At 50.1% G+C, this 19,197-nt stretch overlaps 1 protein-coding gene across 1 annotated transcript in view; it reads left to right on the top strand.

Annotated features, from left to right (window-relative positions):
* The window catches only part of LOC147733678 (transient receptor potential cation channel subfamily M member 7-like), a 1,990,815-nt gene that overhangs the window by 1,584,947 nt on the left and 386,671 nt on the right, over nucleotides 1–19,197 (top strand). Inside the window, exon 29 of the mRNA XM_086958252.1 lies at nucleotides 2,836–2,909. Coding sequence (XP_086814378.1) covers nucleotides 2,836–2,909 — 74 coding nt within the window. The remainder of the gene's footprint in view (nucleotides 1–2,835; nucleotides 2,910–19,197) is intronic.

Genomic DNA, 19,197 nt, shown 5'->3' with positions numbered 1-19,197 from the left:
TCCAGGGTCCAGGTTGCGCCACTGCGCCAAGACCTAAACGTGGCAACTGCCCACAAAGTGCTGGGCAGCTGTAGAGGATGATGAGGGGCATCGCGGGAGCCTCACAGGCTCTGAGGAATAAATATGCAAAGGGAGAGCCTCTCTGGCTCGAGACCAAAGGTACTGGGGCTGAGCCTCTCAGGGCTCGAGAAACCAAGATGCCCCCTTGAGCCTCGTGGGCTCTTTAGCAATGCAACCAACGTTGGAGCCTCTCAGGGCTCGAGAAACATCTGGCTTTGTGAGCCTCGTGGGCTCTTCCGACAAAATGCCCCCTACGAGCATCTCTGGGCTCGCAACACAATGTGGCCACTCAAGAGCCCCTCTGGGCTTGTGAATTCAAATGCGGGGGACTCTGCATCAGGGGAGGCCCCACGTGACTCCAAGCACTCAGGCGCTCGCACTGGAGGGGAGGGGCGGGCACCGGCAATGTGCCCCGATGCCCCTCCTCTCCCTCAAAGCACTCACCGGGTCTCCAGACGCGCCGGTCTCTGCTTCGCCCTTCACCCGGTCCCTCATCTCGGGACCGGGACTCGACGTGGAGCCTTCGTGGCTCCTAGGCAATTTAGTATCCGGGGCTCCCTCCTGGTCACGGGAGCCCCGCAACGCTCGCACCACTGCCTGCTTCCGTCTCGCTCCGTGGGCGGGACTGGCAATCTCCTCGGGCCGGCAGCCAATCATGGCGCGGCCCCGGGGAGAGCGTCATCAGGAATCCCGGGCCGGCAGCCAATCACGGCGCGGCCCCGGGGAACAGCGTCATCTGGAATCCCGGGCCAGCGGCGGTGATCGCGTCTTTGGCAAAAGGAGGGGTAGGCTCCCTTCGTGAAGTAAATAAGAAATAAAGCGAGGTAGGCACTCGCTGGGGGTCCAGGACCCCTTCACCGAACGGGGCAGATGCCGGGTGGGCACCGGCTTAGATTAACAAAGCGCTCTCAGCGCTAGTGGGGAATGAAGCGCGTCGAAGCGCTAGAAAGGGCAAAGAATCAGCGCTCCCAAGCGCGAATGGCAGGACACAGAGCTAGAGCAACGAACAAGCGCTCCCAGGCGCTTAGGGAAGTCCATAGTCCAGCAAAGTCCTTCAGGAGTCCAGGGGCTGGGCAGGGCCCAGGGAGGCAAGCCTTCCCCCGGGCCCCAGCAGCAGCATGCCCCTGGTCAGATTCAAGTGTCAGAACAAGAACATTTTCATGGGGTCACAGCCCCTCTTTTATACCCCTTTTCCCTTTGTCTTTAGGTGCAGGGTGGGGGGGAGAACCAGTCGCAGCTGGTTTTGGAGCACCCTGGATGGCTCAACCACCCCTTTCATTCACTAGGGAGGCTAGGGTCATCAGTCGCACCACAGGGGGCAGAGCCAGCATTGTGTGGGGAAAACCCAGCCTCATTCAGGACACAGGTGCAGCCCCTCCCTCACATCAGCATGCTAATCTCTCCATTCACCACCGGGGCAGACTTACACAGACTTCCTAGAGCCAGGCTTGCCAGCCAGCTCCAGCCAATCACACTCCTACAGCACACGTACAGCCATGTCTAGAAGTGGCACTTCCACACTAGACACATACATGCCACATATATCATTGCGAAGCATTCAATCACACGAGTTCGTACATACCAAATTCAAGCATGCACACCTCACGTGTCAGGAACTACCAGGGACACAGACATTCCCCATGCATTCCTATGGGAGAGCAGGCCAATCTCACACAAACTCAGGGAGGGCACGCACTTTACACTGCGCCACAGTGTCAAAGAGCGCAAAGACCAGAAATCACTATAATTATTTATTAACACCAGGCCAAAAGTTCAGGGGTGAACCTGCCAGAAGGGCTAAGTCCAACAAGGACCATCTCCTCTTGGATCTGGTATGCATTGACCAACAAGCAGCCTCCGGAAGGGCTGTATGGTCATTCAGTCCAAGCCAAAGCTGTTACCACTTCTTCAGCATGTGCAGTGCCCTGGACATCTGATAGGCAGCTACGTGGGTGTCACTTCATATGTTTACAAGACACTACTGTCTGAACATCTAGGTTCGCTATGAGGGGCATTTTGCTTTTTTGGTTTTGCAGAATTTTCTGTCTTGAATTCATTCTCAGACTTGCCTCAAAATAGGTTTTGCTTTGGTATCTATTCAGCAGGTGTCAATTGTGCAGTTAGGACTCTGTATCAGAAGAACAAGTTACTTACCTTTAGTAACGCTCTTTCTGGTAAGGAAACTAACCTCAGATTACTCACCAAGCCTCTCCCATGCTCCCTCTTCTGTGAATTGGACTCTATTAATTTCTAGAAATCTGCATACTGGTCGCAACAAATATGGTATTGGGGCTCTGTATCTAGGGGGACAAAAGATTGACGTTGTTGCGCGGGAGTGTCACTTATCTAGACTTTGCACGTCATTTCTGGAGTGGAACAGCGTAACTTTTGCCCTGCACAGCACTATCTACTGATGTTCAGAGGTACCGTACTGCTGAAAAAGTTTCTGGTATTCAGATGCCTAGGTAATATTCACAAGCTAAGGAATCTGTGGTTAGAGTCTCTACCAGAAAGAGCATTACCAAGGATAAATAACTTGTTCTTCCCAACAAACTTGGTGTCATTGTCTGTTATTTGGCTTTACAATTTTAAAGTGTTAGCTTTACTGGTTTTATTGTAAATGTGCCATCTTCAGTGTTACTAGATGCCATTTTTGGTTGAACAACCCAGATGTTACTGATTCGAGAATAAAAAATGTTTTTGTAGTTCTTGATTGTGAATTTTGCTGTGAGCCATACCTATTGTGATAACACTAGTTTCTGTATCCTTCTTTAGCACAAAGCAGTAGAAGACCATCATCAAATGTTGATGAGAGTAATCTGGAAGATCCCAAAGGATCTCTATTGACGGTTTGTATGCAACACACGTTTACAACTAGCTATTGTTGCGTTAGTCAGTGCTTCTACCTGCTTTTCCTGATCTGCTGTAGTATGTGTTAAAATATCTTACAGCTTAAATTGTCAAGATGTACTTAAGTAAAGTGTTTTAAAAATGCTCGAACTCTTGCTTTTCTCACACATCTAGAGCATCCACCCTAAAAGGAAAATTTCTACAATTAAAACATGTTTTTAGCAATCAACAGTAGTATGCAGTAGCCTTTCATTGACTCTTATTATTCACCCACTCGAATTTTCACATCAAAATTGCACCTCTGGACAGTCACTGATTGTCAATCTTAGGTTTCTGTTACAGTTGTTGTGCTTTTTTTTGTAGCAAATATAACATCATCTTTTCAAGAAATAGATTAAAAGATATGCAGTGAAAGTATAACCACCAGGGACTGTATTATGGATAGGGTGCACTTTTCATGTCTGAACCACAGTGCGCCTTAAAACAGGTGCGCTGGGCACAAACCGGGAGAGTGCACCCTATAACATCGAATGTGCTGCCCCCAGGGCAGCCGCTAGCTCGCGCTGCCCTAGGGGCAATGCATGCCAGTGAAATACAGAGCTACTTTGAAGCAGTGCCTCTGTGTTTCATTGTGCAGGAGGCGGTCTGCCTGCACTTTTAAGAGGGGAGAGATACTCTTGGTAAATCTTTTTGCAGCACTGACCCTGGGCTGAACATTTTCAACGGACACTCTGCAGGGCTAAATCTTCGCTGGACCCACTTCCCCTGCACCGCCAGAGTCCTCCCGCTGCCGCATTGAACAACACAGGCGGCCACCGAGTGGCGGACTCGGCTTCCCAGGACACCTTGCGGCTGCGCAGACCTTGCTAGTCACCCTCGCCGCCTCGAGGCGCGATAAAGGGCCGCCTCCCCCGCAACGCGGGACGCCGGGCGAAGACCGGGCAAAGGGCGGGCCCTCTGTGGCCCTCAAAGGGCGGGCTCTCTGTGGCCCTCAGAGGCCTGAGGAGACTGGACTGGGCCGAAATCCCTGCCTATTTGTTTGCTCTTACTGAACACCTGAGTAAGTCCTTCATTCTACTTCCTTAATAATAATATAATGTCTACAACGGCCCTAAGTCCTGAGATTGTTATTTCTGAAAAACCTGGGAGTCTGACAAACGGAACTCTGGACAATTACTTCCTCAGAACTGGTCCTGAAACTCCGGAAGAAAAAGAACTAACTCTAGCTGAGCGGCGGTTACAGCGTCGCCTCGATTGAAAGCATTAAGAATATGACTTTGATTGACCCTACTCTAGTAGTTAATATTACTACTGAGGCGAGCCAGAATGGCAATGACGACATTGTATCCCTGGATAGTGTGCCTCTTCTATTTCGAGATAGCATGTCAACACCCAGTACCTGCCATATACAAGCTGTGAGTTGCACCTTACCCCACAATCCCACTAGCTTATCTAACCTAACCGAGGTGCTGATAACACCGAAACCTACGTCATGTAAAACTACACGAAACATGATCAAGAAAACAATGCTGCACAAAACCTATGGCCCACCCCCAACTAAAAAAAGACGTAAAAGGGTAGAACCTCATAAACAAAAGTTGAGCCATTCTGATTTTGGCAAAAAAATCAAGCCTATCGTTATCAACGAACATTGTATCTACTAATGATAATGAGGGAATAGTTACAATACCCTCACCATCCCTAGCAACTATGCACAAAGACAGGGGGGGACAGTACTGACATAACTTTAGATGACACTGCGCCACAACCAGCGCATACCAGCGTCACATTAGACAGCATTGAGCATATAATCAGAAGCTACACTTCAGCAATCGTTGAGAGACTAAAGAGGGTGGAGAAAAGACTTGGGAAAATAGAGCTAGAACTGGGAAGTAAGGAGATCCATACCAGGGCAGTAGTAAGTAATGCTGCACAAGCAATTCCATTGCCTATTGAAACCAACACTTGTGCCCACAATCCTCCATCTAATCTTATAATAGCAGCTCCAAAGCCCTCAAGATTTAAATACAAAACAACCTAAACCACCTTCTACAAACTCGATAAACAAACCCAATCCCACTCCTGTCATTCCAGCTAGCAAACCATCGAAGGGTTTGGGAATTCCATCTTTGGAGATAGCTAGAATAGAAGGGGGAAGCACTAGGCACACACGGGGGACACAAAAGAGGGATCCATTAACAGAACTTCCGCCGGAAGCAGTACCTTTCGTGGTGGTTCTTACGGGTGTGCCAGAGCTGGAAGCGAACAAGCGGGAAGGATACGCCCAGCTTAAGAATAAAATCATGCATTGGCTGAGTATATACAGGCCATTTGCAAGTAACATCAACGGCGAAATAGTACATGTTCGCCGTCTTCAGTGGTTGGGTGGTAGACCTAAGGATATTGAGGGAGATGTGGTGGTAGTCAATTTCAGAGACCAAAATGCTGTCCACTACAAACTAAATTGGCCTACAGGTAATGCCAACAACTGCATTACCCCCCGTCCCCTAACGTATCTCTACCCAAGATCTACAGTGTTCCCGCCTCAGCACCCACATAGACAACCTTATTCTAATAATTATTTTCCCATCACACAGAACATCAGGAACCCTGCATTTGCGCATTATCCAGTACCTGCCCCTGATCCATATGGGTGGAATATTGTACCCCCCAGATTCAACACAACTGCCCACAGGAGAATGAACCATCTAAAGCCCTTCACGCCATTAGAGGCAACAAATAGGTTTAGTCTATTAAATGGATTGGATGATTGTGATTGAAGTCCACAGAACAGATGGGATGGGGGCAGTGGAATACATGTATTTAACATGGAGAGCACCAATGAGGAAGATGAGGTAGAGGGAAACTACAGGGTTAATAGTATAAGTTCTGTAACAGGTCCATTCATGGGGGGGACTAAAATAGCCGGTTATCTTCGGCCAGCATGTGGCACTTTAGTATCACAAGACAAAGATGTAAACTTATGTCACGCTGACCTAAAAAATACAGAGATAGTTACGGTCTCAGGGGCCAACCTGTGTGACACTGAAGTAACGTTCGACCCAAACACTGATTTAACTAGAAAGGGAGAAAATGACACTGTCTTATCCAAACACAGAGTAGGCACTACCAACCAAACAAATTGTCCCATGGGACAAATAGAAGTAGTTGCTAGGGGTCTACATGTTAATCTTCAAGGAACCACGGAGTCTATTGATCCTATAGGATCAATCACTCTTTTTAAGGGAACCACGCCTACGGCACAATCAGGCCCATTTTGCTTAGCAATACCTCTGCACGCGGCAGGCGTCGTCCACCGCTCCGCGTCCGTCGTCGGCGTTGTTAGCGCAGGAATGACGTCGTCGGAGTACATAGACGCCGCCCATGCGCGCTGCGTCATTTCTTCTTTTTTCCGCACCAGCTAGCGCAGATCCGGAGAAGCGGTACCCCTTAGTCTTTTTTGACTAAACTTTTTGATCTTTTTGATCATTTGTTTTTTTGAGTCTTCGACTCCTACGGTGCCGGTAGGGATGCCCGGGTTTAAGCCCTGTTCCAGGTGCGAACGACTGATGTCGGTTACCGACCCCCATCGCCGGTGCCTCAAGTGTCTTGTCCTCGACCACGACGACCGCACCTGCTCCGACTGCCGGGCCCTGACGTCGAAAGCTAGGCGGGAGCGGTCCCGCAAGCGACCGGAACTCCGGCAGTCGGCCCCGCGCCGGTTCAGGTCCCGGTCCCACAGGAGGTTGAGGGACGGGTCGCGGGGTCAGAGCCCTCGCAGCTCCGGGAGTGGACATCGGTCGTCAGGCTCCAAGTCCTCACGTAAGAGGCATGAGAGGTCGGAGAGACGTCATCATTCCTCCGACCCACCCCAACGCTCGCGCGACGCGGCCGGGGGTTCGGGTGACACCACCCACGCGGCCCACACACCTTTGGGTCCCTGGGCATGACGCGACGCCTGAGGAGATCGAGCGGTACCTCATGGCCATGAAGTCCCTCCCTCCTCAGCCGGGTTCCTTGGCGCCTCCGGGCCCAACGGCCCAGGCTGGAGGGCCGAACGGGTCGGGTGCTTCGGCTCCGACGCCGTCGGGTGCTCCGGCCCCGGCACCGCCGGCGACTTCGGCCCCGGCGCTGCAGGCCCTCTGGATCCGCTTACAATAGCAACCAAGGCCCTAAACCTTGAGCTCCCTGTCGCGGCCGTGAGGACTAACCTCCTCACTGACGTCCTTAAACCGCAGACAAGCTCCTGTGAGCCTCTGCTGCCTTTTAATTAGGCCTTGTGTGACGTTCTTGTGGGCACTTGGTCCAAGTACGCCACAGGCCCGCCTGTGGATAGGAACGTGGCCAGAAGCTACCGCCCGGCCCCGGGCGACCAATGCTTTTTGTCCACCCATCCCACCCACGAGAGCCTGGTCATCCAGGCCTCCACTTCCCAGACCGCATTCCCGACGGCCCCGTCTTAGCTGCCCTGGACCCCGGAGACTGGATGGTAGCTTTGGACTTGCAGGACGCTTACTTTCACATCCCCGTCCTGCCGGCGTTACCTCCGGTTCACGGTTGGCCATGAGCACTTTCAGTTTACCGTGCTCCCCTTCGGCCTTAAAAGCGCCCCACGGGTGTTCACGAAAGTGATGGCGGTGGTCGCAGCCCATCTGCGCAGGTTAGGGGTGTCAGTCTTCCCCTACCTCGACGACTGGTTGTTGAAGGCGGGCTCGCCCCAGACAGTCGTCAACCACCTCCTTTTCATCGGAGCGGTTCTAGACTCAGCGCAGTTTCGGGTTTATCCACCCGAACAGGGGTTCAGGATATTCAGGCTATGATTCTGATTTCTCAGCCTTTAGCCCGAGTCTCGGTCAGGTTGACGCTGCGGCTTCTGGGACTGATGGCTTCTTGCATCCTTCTGGTGCATCACACCCGGTGGCGGATGCGGGCTCTGCAGTGGGACCTGAGTTTCAGTGGGCACAGCATCAGGGCAACTTGTCCGACCATCTTGGAGGGCACTGCAAGACAGTTGCAGTGGTGGCTCACGGACCGCGATTGGGTCAGTGGCAGATCCCTACCCCACCCGGAGCACGTGGTTGTGACGGACGCGTCCCTCCTGGGCTGGGGGGGCCGCATGGGAGAGGCGGAGTTCAGAGGCCTCTGGTCTCTGGCGGAGTCCCAGCTCCAGATCAACTTTCTAGAGCTGCGGGTGATCCGTCTTGCACTGATAGCATTCCTCCCCTATGTCCGGGGGAGTGTAGTGTAGGAGTTCATGGACAACACAGCCGCCATGTGGTACTGCAACAAACAGGGCGGGGTGGGGTCGTGGACCCTATGTCAAGAGGATATGCGCCTCTGGCAGTGGCTGGAACATCAGGGCGTGAACCTGGTGGTTCAACACCTGGCAGGTTCTCTGAACGCCAGGGCGGACAAACTCAGCCGCCGGTGCAGGATGGATCACGAATGGCGTCTGAACTCTGACGTGGCGCAAGGCCTCTTTCAGCAGTGGGGAGAGCCTTGGTTAGATCTATTCGCCACAGAAGAGAACGTGCAATGCCATCAGTTCTGCGCGTTGGAGTTTCCAAGGCTGCACTCGCTCGGAGACGCTTTTTGTCGCGAGTGGAGTTGCGGACTATTATACGCCTTTCCGCCTATACCACTTCTGCCCAGAGTGCTGAAGAAGATCAGGCGCGATCGGGCCCAGGTTATCCTTGTGGCTCCGGACTGGGCACGAAGATACTGGTATCCCGAGCTACTCAGCATGTCAGTCGATCCCCCGATTCGTCTGCCTCTTCGGGAGGGCCTTCTGTCGCAGCAGCAGGGGACGGTCCTCCACCCGAACCTGTCCAGTCTCCACCTACGAGCTTGGAGATTGAGCGGCGACAGTTGAGGCCATTTGACTTGCCTCCCGAAGTCTGTAATGTCATTCTGGCAGCCAGGCGTCCCTCCACTAAGTCGGTATACGCCTGCAGGTGGAACAGATTTGTGGCATGGTGCACAGCAAAGGCTGTGGATCCACTCAATGCCCCTCTTTCTGAAGTTCTCCTCTTCCTTCTTTCTCTTGCCCAGCAGGGCTCTTCCCTGGACACTCTCAAGGGATACCTTTCTGCCCTTTCCGCCTTCTTAAGGCTACCTGATCAGCCTTCCTTGTTCAAGTCTCCGATTGTAAATAGGTTTTTGAAGGGCATCACACACATGTTTTCTCCTGTCCCTTTCGTGATGCCCCAGTGGGACTTGAATCTTGTGCTTACCTACCTAATGTGTGCTCCCTTTGATCCGCTCCATAACTGTCCTCTCTGTCTTCTTACTTTGTAGACTGCTTTCCTGGTTGCCATCACCTCTGCCAGGAGAGTGAGTGAGCTCCAGGCTTTCTTCTACACCTCCTTTCCTCTCTGTTCATCCGGACAAGGTTGCGTTGCGGACAAGGTTGTGTTCCTTCCTCCCCTAAGTTGTCACGGCCTTCCACATCGGGCAGTCCATTACTTTGCCCACCTTCCTTCCGCCTCCGCATCCCTCGAAAGAGGAAGAGAGGCTCCACCATCTGGTCCCAAAATATGCGCTCTCCTACTATCTGGATCGCACACGCCAGTTCCGGGTGGATGACCAACTCTTTGTTGGTTAGGTGGGCGCTGAGAAGGAAAAGGCGGTGCACAAGCGGACCATCTCGTGGTGGATCATCTTGTGTATCCAGGCGTGTTACTCCTTGGCTAAGAAGGAACCCCCTGTTGGACTGAGGGCTCATTCCACTCGGGCCACGGCGACTGCAACTGCCCTGGGCCGAGGAGTGCCCTTGCAGGACATTTGCCAGGCAGCTAGGTGGGCCTCGCTGTACACATTTGCAAGACACTATTGCCTGGACAGCCAAGTCCGGAGGGATGGTTTCTTAGGCCGTTCCGTCCTCCAGAACTTTCTGGTGTGATTATTGGTTCGCATACCCACCATCGGGGTTGGTATTGCTGGGATATCTATTCTAAAGTAAGGAATCTATCACTATCGTTTCTCTTAAAGATGCACAAGTTACTACTTGTGTAACAATATATCTGTAAGAGACATTAGTTAGTGATAGATACCTTACCGACCCACCCATCCTCCCGGTTCTGCGAATCGATATCTAGGGTTAAGGTCATCCCCTTTCAGGGCCCTAGTTTCATGGCACCAGTGTTGATTCTATCATGGCTCTGCGTATCTGGCGCAGAAAAGCTGTGTATCAGAACTGACGTCAGCGCACATGGGCGGCGTCTATGTACGCCGACGACGGACGAGGAGCCGCGGACGATGCCTGCCGGCGTGCAGGGGTATTGCTACACAAAATTTTCCAAATCCAGTCTGATGCCTGGGGATATTCTAAGGTAAGGAATCTATCACTAACTAATGTCTCTTACAGATATATCGTTACACAAGTAGTAACTTGTGCACCGGCGCCGATCAGTACTTTTGTAACCTGTTCTCCCTTGGTGTTCCCTATCGTCCTGAGTGGCTACAAGAGGAGGCTTAGAAGGACTGCAAGGCGTCTGTGGACCCTTTGGCAGACCAGTTAGAAGAACCTGACTGGAGAGAGGAGTTGGGTGAGGCCAGTGCTCTGGACACCTCTCCAGACCTTGGCATGCTATATACCCCTACTGTGGCTACAGAGGAGGGTGCGTCATATGCAGTGGTGTTGCGTAGGATGGCGGAGGCCTTAAACCTTGAGCTTCCTATGGTGGCGGTCAGGTCTAACCTCCTGACCGAGGTGCTTCAACCAGCTGCTGCCTCTTCGGAGCCCCTGCTACCGTTCAATGAGGCCCTCACGGCGATCCTTCTGGGCACTTGGTCCAAGCCCAACGCAGGAGCCCCTGTGGATAGGATGATTGCCCGACACCGCCCTGCCCCGGGCAGCCCCATTTTCCTCTCCCAACACCCTACCCCCGAGAACTTGGTGGTCCAAGCTTCAACTTCCAAGAGCACATTCCCTACCTCTCCACCTGATAGGGATACGAAGAAGCTGGACCATCTTAGGAAAAAAATGTTTTCTTCCTCCAGCTTAGGACTGCCGTTGGTGAACACTCCATGTCTCTTGGGCAGTTGCTCGCATTCGGGGTGTGACATGGTCGTGCAGGTGCTGCCACAGTGCCCGTAGGAGGCCCGGCCCGTTCTTTCCCGTGCAGTTGCTAAAGGAAGAGACGCAGCAAAGTTTGCCATATGATGTGGACTGGACACCGCCGACTCTCAGGGCAGGACGATTTCAAAGTCAGTAGCCTTAGGACGCTACACCTGGCTGATGTTCACTGACTTTTCGGGTGATGTCCAAGCTACGCTTTTGAACATGCCCTTTGATGGACATTGCTTGTTGGCGACGAAGCAGACAATGCGCTCGAGCGCTTTAAGGACTCCAGGGCTACAGCCAGGTCCTTGGGCCTCATTTCTACCTCACGCCCGCAAAGTCTGCTTTTTGCCCCTTTGGTGGGTATGGAAGGGGTGCCCCGCCACGTTCAGTCCAGAGCCACAGGCCTGGGCAAGCTGTCCAGCCTCTGCGTGGCTGGGGACATGGGACCCACCATTGTGGGTCTGGGGGCCTACTGGCAGGCCAGTCCACCAGCGCCCCCTCTACAGGAGTCTCCAAGACCTCCTAGTCTGTCCTTTCAGGGCCACTATTCACCTGTGGGCGGCAGGATTCGCCATCACCTCCCCCAGTGCTCAACAGCAAGTCGGACAGGTGAGTTTTTCAGATATTCAAAATCAAAAGAGACTAGCTAGGTTTAAGCAGAAAAGACTCAAAGGAGTACGTATGTCAAGGGAAACCAGTAGGTTTTATTTGAAAGCCCTCACCCACCAACCTAGTTGGTGGCATGCTTCATCATCGGGCCCCACCGCAGTGGCACCTAACGTGCCCCGGGTGTGCTTCGACGCCAGGTTACTGCGGAGCTGGTATAATTGCTGAGTGTGCAATGTGGTGAGTATGAAGGTGAAAATTTAAAAAGCCATACAGAAATCCCAGCACCCGAGGGTAAAAAACTATTTTAATAAAACTGGGTATCTGTTGGCGCGTTAAAAAGGCAGACGGACAAAATGGAGTATGGATTATGACCTCCAGTGTCCTGTGTGGTCTACATTTTTCAGCCTGGCCTTTCTTAATTTGAAACAGGCTTTCCTCAGGACCAAGTGAGTATGTGTGGGGGTATTAAAATAAATTACAGTGAGTGTGTTTAAGGTTCTATGTGTAGCACACACTAAAGTGCTATATGGGTGAGAAGGGGGTTCCCTCTCGCTTTGCTACATATAACATAGAGGGGGAGACATACAGACGTACAGGGTAGAGTCATATTAGCATATTATTGCAAAAAACACAGTCGTCATTCCACCGTCTTGTAAGGTGAGTGAGCGAACTATACATGGCTAAAGTGTGGTCTTGTCAGTGGCAAGACTCAAGTGAAGGTTATCTAGAAGCCGGTTGTAGTGGTGATCTAGAAAACGAACATGTCAATGTGAGGTTCAGGCCTCATTCACATCCGGGCGCCGCAGAAGGATTACAGGTCCAGGGAGGAACTAGATCGACAGTTTCGTGAGTAAATGAGGCTGCGCACTACAGCTACTGTTGGGGTAAGGTGTTGAGGTTTTCCCTTACAGGTCGGATAATTATATAAAACCAATACCACCTTCTTTTAGGGTCTCTTTCTCTGCCAGGCGACCCAAGGAGGCTTTGATCAGCTAAACACTGTGTGAGGACAATAATTGATTTTCTTTCACTTACCTGAACCTCACATTGACATGTTCGTTTTCTAGATCACCACTACAACCGGCTTCTAGATAACCTTCACTTGAGTCTTGCCACTGACAAGACCACACTTTAGCCATGTATAGTTCGCTCACTCACCTTACAAGACGGTGGAATGACGACTGTGTTTTTTGCAATAATATGCTAATATGACTCTACCCTGTACGTCTGTATGTCTCCCCCTCTATGTTATATGTAGCAAAGCGAGAGGGAACCCCCTTCTCACCCATATAGCACTTTAGTGTGTGCTACACATAGAACCTTAAACACACTCACTGTAATTTATTTTAATACCCCCACACATACTCACTTGGTCCTGAGGAAAGCCTGTTTCAAATTAAGAAAGGCCAGGCTGAAACATGTAGACCACACAGGACACTGGAGGTCATAATCCATACTCCATTTTGTCCGTCTGCCTTTTTAACGCGCCAACAGATACCCAGTTTTATTAAAATAGTTTTTTACCCTCGGGTGCTGGGATTTCTGTATGGCTTTTTAAATTTTCACCTTCATACTCACCACATTGCACACTCAGCAATTATACCAGCTCCGCAGTAACCTGGCGTCGAAGCACACCCGGGGCACGTTAGGTGCCACTGCGGTGGGGCCCGATGATGAAGCATGCCACCAACTAGGTTGGTGGGTGAGGGCTTTCAAATAAAACCTACTGGTTTCCCTTGACATACGTACTCCTTTGAGTCTTTTCTGCTTAAACCTAGCTAGTCTCTTTTGATTTTGAATATATAAACGGGGATCCAGACTAGCTTACCTAGTCCTCCCTCTCTCCTTTGATTTAGTGATGTGAGTTTTTCAGATAGTCTGAAGGGGCTACTCCCTCCTCTTCGAGACTACCCCTCGATCCATGCCACTTCAATTCCATTGTATGTTGGAGGATCACTTGGCCTTTCTTCACCAGGAAGTTACAGCTCTCTTGGCCAAGTGAACCATAGAGTGAGTTTCTGCCCCAGAGGTAGGTTGTGTTTGTTATCACCACTACTTTCTGGTGCCCAAGAAGGACAAGGGCCTGCGTCCTATTTTGATATCAGGAACGTCAACCGCTTCCTCCGGAAGGAGAAGTTCAAAATGTTGACATTGGCTCTGGTCTTATCTGCCGTCGAACCTGGGGACTGGATGGTAGTGTTGGACTTGCAGGACGCCTTTTTCCACATCCCCATCCTGCCGGCCCACAGGCGTTACCTATGGTAGGTCACGAGCATTTTTAGTTTACAGTGCTCCCCTTTGGCCTTACCAGCGCCCCTAGGGTGTTCACGAAAGTGATGACGGTGGTCGCAGCTCATTTGCGCAGATCAGGGGTTCCAGCCTTCCCCTATCTCAAGAACTGTCTGTTAAAGGTGAGGTCGCCCCAGGCTGTGTTCTCCCACCTCTAAAAACGGCAGACCTCCTGCATTTGCTGGAGTTAACCATCAACGTGCCGAAGTCACACCTGATTACCACTCAGAAGCTCCTTTTCATCGGAGTGTGTCTGGACACACAGCAGTTTCCAGCATATCCTCCCGAACAGCGAGTGCCGGATATTTGGGCTATGATTCCAATCTTTCAGCCTCTATCCCGAGTTTCAATCAGAAAGACCCTGAGGTTACTGGTCCTCATGGCGTCCTGCATCCAGCTGGTGGACCATGCCAGATGACATATGCAGGCTACGCACTGGGACCTGAAGTTCAAGTGGGCACAACATGAGGGGTATCTTTCCGATTGCGTCCATATCTCGGAGGGCACTGCACACCAATTGCAGTGGTGGGTAACAAACTAGGATTGGGTCAATGGCAGGTCCCTGTCCCTTCTCCTACCAGATTTACCAGTGGGGACGGATGCATCACATCTGGGGTGGGGTGGCCACATGGGGCAGGAAGAGATCAGAGGCATCTGGTCTCTGACAGAGATTGTACTCCACATCAACCTTCTGGAGTTCCGGGCGATTCGTCTGGCACTGAAGGCATTCCTTCCTTCTGTCAAAGGAAGAGTAGTGCAGGAGTTCACGGACAACACCACCGCTATGTGGTACTGCAACAAACAGGGCGGGGACCCTATGTCAAGAGACTCTTCGTCTTTGGACGTGGCTGGAACATCAGGGCATGACCCTGGTCGTTCAACACCTGGCAGGTTCTCTGAACGCCAAGGCGGACGATCTCAGCCACCAGTGCATGATGGATCGTGAATAGCGTCTTCACTCGGAGGTGGTGCAAGGTCTCTTTCTGCAGTGGGGAGAGACCTGGTTAGATCTATTTGCCACCGAAGAGAAGGCGCAATGTCAACAGTTCTGCGTGTTGGAATTTCCAAGGCGGCACTCGCTAGGTGACGCTTTTCGTCGCAACGCCTATGTCACTTTTGCCCAGAGTGCTGACCAGGCCCAAGTCATTCTTGTGGCTCTGCTGCAAGAATTGCCTATGCACACATTTGCGAAGGTCATTTACATGTGTAATAATATAAGTCAAAAGCACTGTTGTTGAAACAAAGACATTATCTGTCCGATACACGGAACACGGCGACCCGGGAGTCTGGACGCAGCAAACATCGGCGTTTTTGGAATACTCGAGCATCGGGGTTATCCGCTCCTATAGTGCGTGGGGTCTCCCGATTTCTTTGGATATGACAATAATTTGAAAGGACTCCACTGCTATAGAACAACATTGGAATTATCCATTCCTGGGTTGTCTACTTTCTTATGAAAGCCCGGATGGTGCACACACATCGGTCTTCATCAAAAAGTTTTTACACGAGAATAATTGGCTAAGTACGGTTACGGGCCCCCCTGAGTCACAAGCATCACCAGTGGAGCGACCTCAATTGACTTACGTTACATAGGCAAGCCCTGAGGAGTCGCGAATACTTTGTTCCTAATGCGACGAAACACGTGTCGGCTGGTTGTGGAACGAATAAACCTTGAGATTCATGGACTGAGAGTTTCAAGAAATCAGACTATCTTTTGCTGTCTTTGTTTCAACAATAGTGCTTTTCGACTTATATTATTACACATGTAAAGACCTTCGCAAATGTGTGCATAGGCAATTCTTGCAGTAGCTATTTGTGTGTTTGTTTTCAGACACACTGTTGAGCGGTCTGAGGGTTTCCCCGCTCGCCATTTGGACAATAGAATATTTATTTCATTTCAGATCTTTTTTGCGTATACTACAGGCAGAGCGCCTTGCTTCTTTTTCTCTGATTTACTAATTAACCCTTGTTGTTGATTTCAATTCTTGTGGCTCTGGACTGGGCACAAAGAGTGAGGTATCCTGAGCTCTTGAACATGGCCATCGATCCTCCAATCAGACTGCCTGTTCAGGAGGATCTTTTATCCCAGCAGCAGGGGACGGTTCTCCACCCGAACCTGTCCAGCCTCCACCTCCTTGTGTCGAGATTGAGCGGCGAAGTTGACAGCTTTCGACCTTCCTCCCGAAGTCTGTAATTTATCTTGGCAGCCAGGCATCCCTCCACCAAAGAAGTATACGTCTGTAGATGAAACAAGTTTGTGGCATGGTGCACAACCAAGGCTGTAGATCCCCTTTCTGCTCCTCTTTCATAGGCTCTCCTCTTCATTCTTTCCTTGGCCCAGCAGGGCTCTGCTCTGGGCATTCTCGAGGGCTATCTTTCAGCCATTTCGTCCTTTCCTCACTTTCCAGATCAACCTTCTCTTTTCAACTCCCCCATTGTAAATCATTTCCTTAAGGGCATTACTCCCTTGTTTCCTCCCTTGCCTTTCTTAATGCCCCAGTGGGATTAGAATCTTGTTCTAACTTACCTTCTGTGCGATACTTTCGAGTCACTACATAACTGTCCTCTCATACTTTTGACACTCAACACTGCCTTTTAGGTTGCCATCACCTCTGTTCACAGGGTGAGTGAGCTTCAAGCTCTTACTTCGAAACCTGCTTTCCTGGTTGTTCATCCGGACAAGGTTGTCCTTCGCACTATGCCTTCCTTTCTTCCGAAAGTGGTTACCTCTTTCCACATAGGACAGACCATTACTTTGCCCACCTTCTTCTCGCATCCATCTAAAGAGGAGGAGAAGCACCCCTATTTGGATCCAAAACGTGCGCTTTCCTTTTATCTGGATCGCACAAGACCATTCCGGGTGGATGATCAGCTCTTTGTTTGCTAAATGGGCGCCAAGAAAGGTCAGGCCGTGCAAAAGTGGACCATCTCTCGATGGGTCATTCTTTGCATCAAACTTTGTTATTCCTTGATTAAAAAGGAGCCTCCTGTCGGGTTGTGGGCCCATTCCACCAGGGCGACAGCAGCCACTACGACTTTGAGACGTGGAGTCCCCCTTCATGACATCTGGCAGGCAGCCACACGGGCTTCATTTTACAAGTTCACTAAACATTACTGCCTGGACAGCCAAGTCCGTAGAGACGTCTTTTTTGGCCTTTCAGTTCGCCAGGACTTTCTAGTGTGAACTTAGTTTGCAGACCCACCTCTGGGGTTGGTATTGCTGGGGTATCTATTCTAAGGTGAGAAATCTATAACTACCAGTCTCTTTCAGATGAACAAGTTACTATCCTTCGGTAACAATGTCTGTAATAGACCTATATTAGTTATGGATTCCTCACCGCCCTACCCATCCTCCACCGTTCTGCTAACTGACTTCTAGGGTAAGGGACTTCCTTTCAGGGCCCTAGTTTTGTGCACAAGTGGTCAGTGTCTTGCATAGCTCTGCGCTTCTGGTGTGGAATGTCGTTTAAAGAACTAACGTAAGCGCACAGGGCTGCGTCTGAGTAGATACCGGGACATCTTTCTGGCGATCACAAAGCCAACAGCGAACGTGGAGTCGACGGACGCCATTTACCGACGCGCAGGGGTACTGCTGAAGAATAATTCTCCAGAATAATTCTCCGGATCCAGTAAGACGCCTGGGGCTAATTCTGAAGGTGAGGAATCCATAAATATGTCTCTTACAGATATATTGTTTCTGAAGGTAAGTAACTTGTTCCTTGTGTCCGTGGTAGGAATCAGGTGCAGCTCTTGTATTGCACATATATTTATTGTCTCAGTGTAAGTAGGCTAACTTCTGTCTAGTTTTTTGGGAATCGTTGAAGCCTCTAACATTTCATGTCAGTAGCTTAATGCATCTCATTATGTTGCTCAGGTGTGTATCCCAGAATTTGTGTGTTTCTGCCCAGGTGAGACTGACGTGTGTGTCAAACATTCTAACTTATAGTTTTAGCTGAAAGGTTCGCACAACCCTGCAGAGCTCAACTTACACCCAATACACAGAGGGATTGGTTGGCCATAAGTGTTATTTTTCCGGTGATCAATGTCACAGGCCTATGCCCAAGTTTTTTTTAATGGATTCTATGTTGAGTTGTTCATTGGGCAAGCGAGTAGGTAATGTTTATATTGGGATCATTGCTATTATATGTTGGTTATATGTTGGTGATCCTGCTTAGGCTGGTTGTCTGCTGGGACCCAGTTTGTGGATTTTCATGTGTGGTTTTTAGTCGTCAATGCTCAGTGGGTCGGCGTTGTTGTTGTGAGGTTCTTCGTTTTGCTTTGATGAGCATTGTAGATTTTGCTGGATTAAAGTTAAAGTCTGGTTATATGGATACATGATTGCTGCCATATACATGCCTCTCTGGTTTCTAACCAACCTGAAGGCCACTTGTTCTATATTTAAACAAAAAACATTTTTTATTAAAGTGTTATAGTACAACTTGAGCAAACACCCGGCATATATTTTCATGATACAGGATATTGACACTTTTCCCAATTGGACAATATCGTTGGGTACATTTTGTAGATACGAAAACAAAGATGAACAACAAAACTGTACGCAGACTCCCCCCACCCCCACTGGTGAGCATGTACGATCACAGATATGAGTCTTAAAAAGGAGAACCCAATGTCAAATACCATGGCCCCAAACCTCTTGTGGTGCTGCTCTTTAGTGGGATTGCAAAGAAAGAGGGAATAGGTCTATACCCCTGTACATAGTACATAGTCCATCTCGGACATATTTTCCTATGTTTCTGCGGGCAACAGCGTGCCTGGGAAACTGCTATCTCTGCACCTATGCAGTTTTCTAGCTCTTTCCGCCATTTCCCTATTGTTGGTGGTGATGTTCCCTTCCACAGTAGGGCAATGTTGCATTTAGCAATTGTGAGTGAAAGGAAAAGTATGTGCTGTTTATTGCTGTTCCCGCCGATATCTCACTTGTCTGTATTTGAAGTTGAATAGGCATGCTATGATTTGACAGGCTGGTGCCCCTGTCACAGGACCAGCCAACTATAGACCTGCTCAACCAGAAACAGTGGACTTAAGGAGGCTTCCCCAAAGAGGATGTATATATATTTTTTTAAGTTTTCGATTTACTCAACCAAGCGGTCGGTGTTCGTTTTTCTGCGATACCCTGAATTTGCAAATTATTACAGTGTGATCTGGCTTCCATATCTTCCTATTTGATTATTGCCAGATCTTTTTCCATTTGCAGCAGTTAGTGTTATGCTCTTTTGTCATGTCTTCAGTATCTGACGTAGGCTGCATGAGTTGTCCAATGTGATCTCAGTGTGTATCTACTCTTCCTTCATACGATCTAGCCG

Source organism: Lissotriton vulgaris, chromosome 2_1, assembly GCF_964263255.1.
Source record: "Lissotriton vulgaris chromosome 2_1, aLisVul1.2, whole genome shotgun sequence".
NCBI lineage: Eukaryota > Metazoa > Chordata > Amphibia > Caudata > Salamandridae > Lissotriton > Lissotriton vulgaris.
This window is presented reverse-complemented; position numbering and strand designations above follow the sequence as displayed.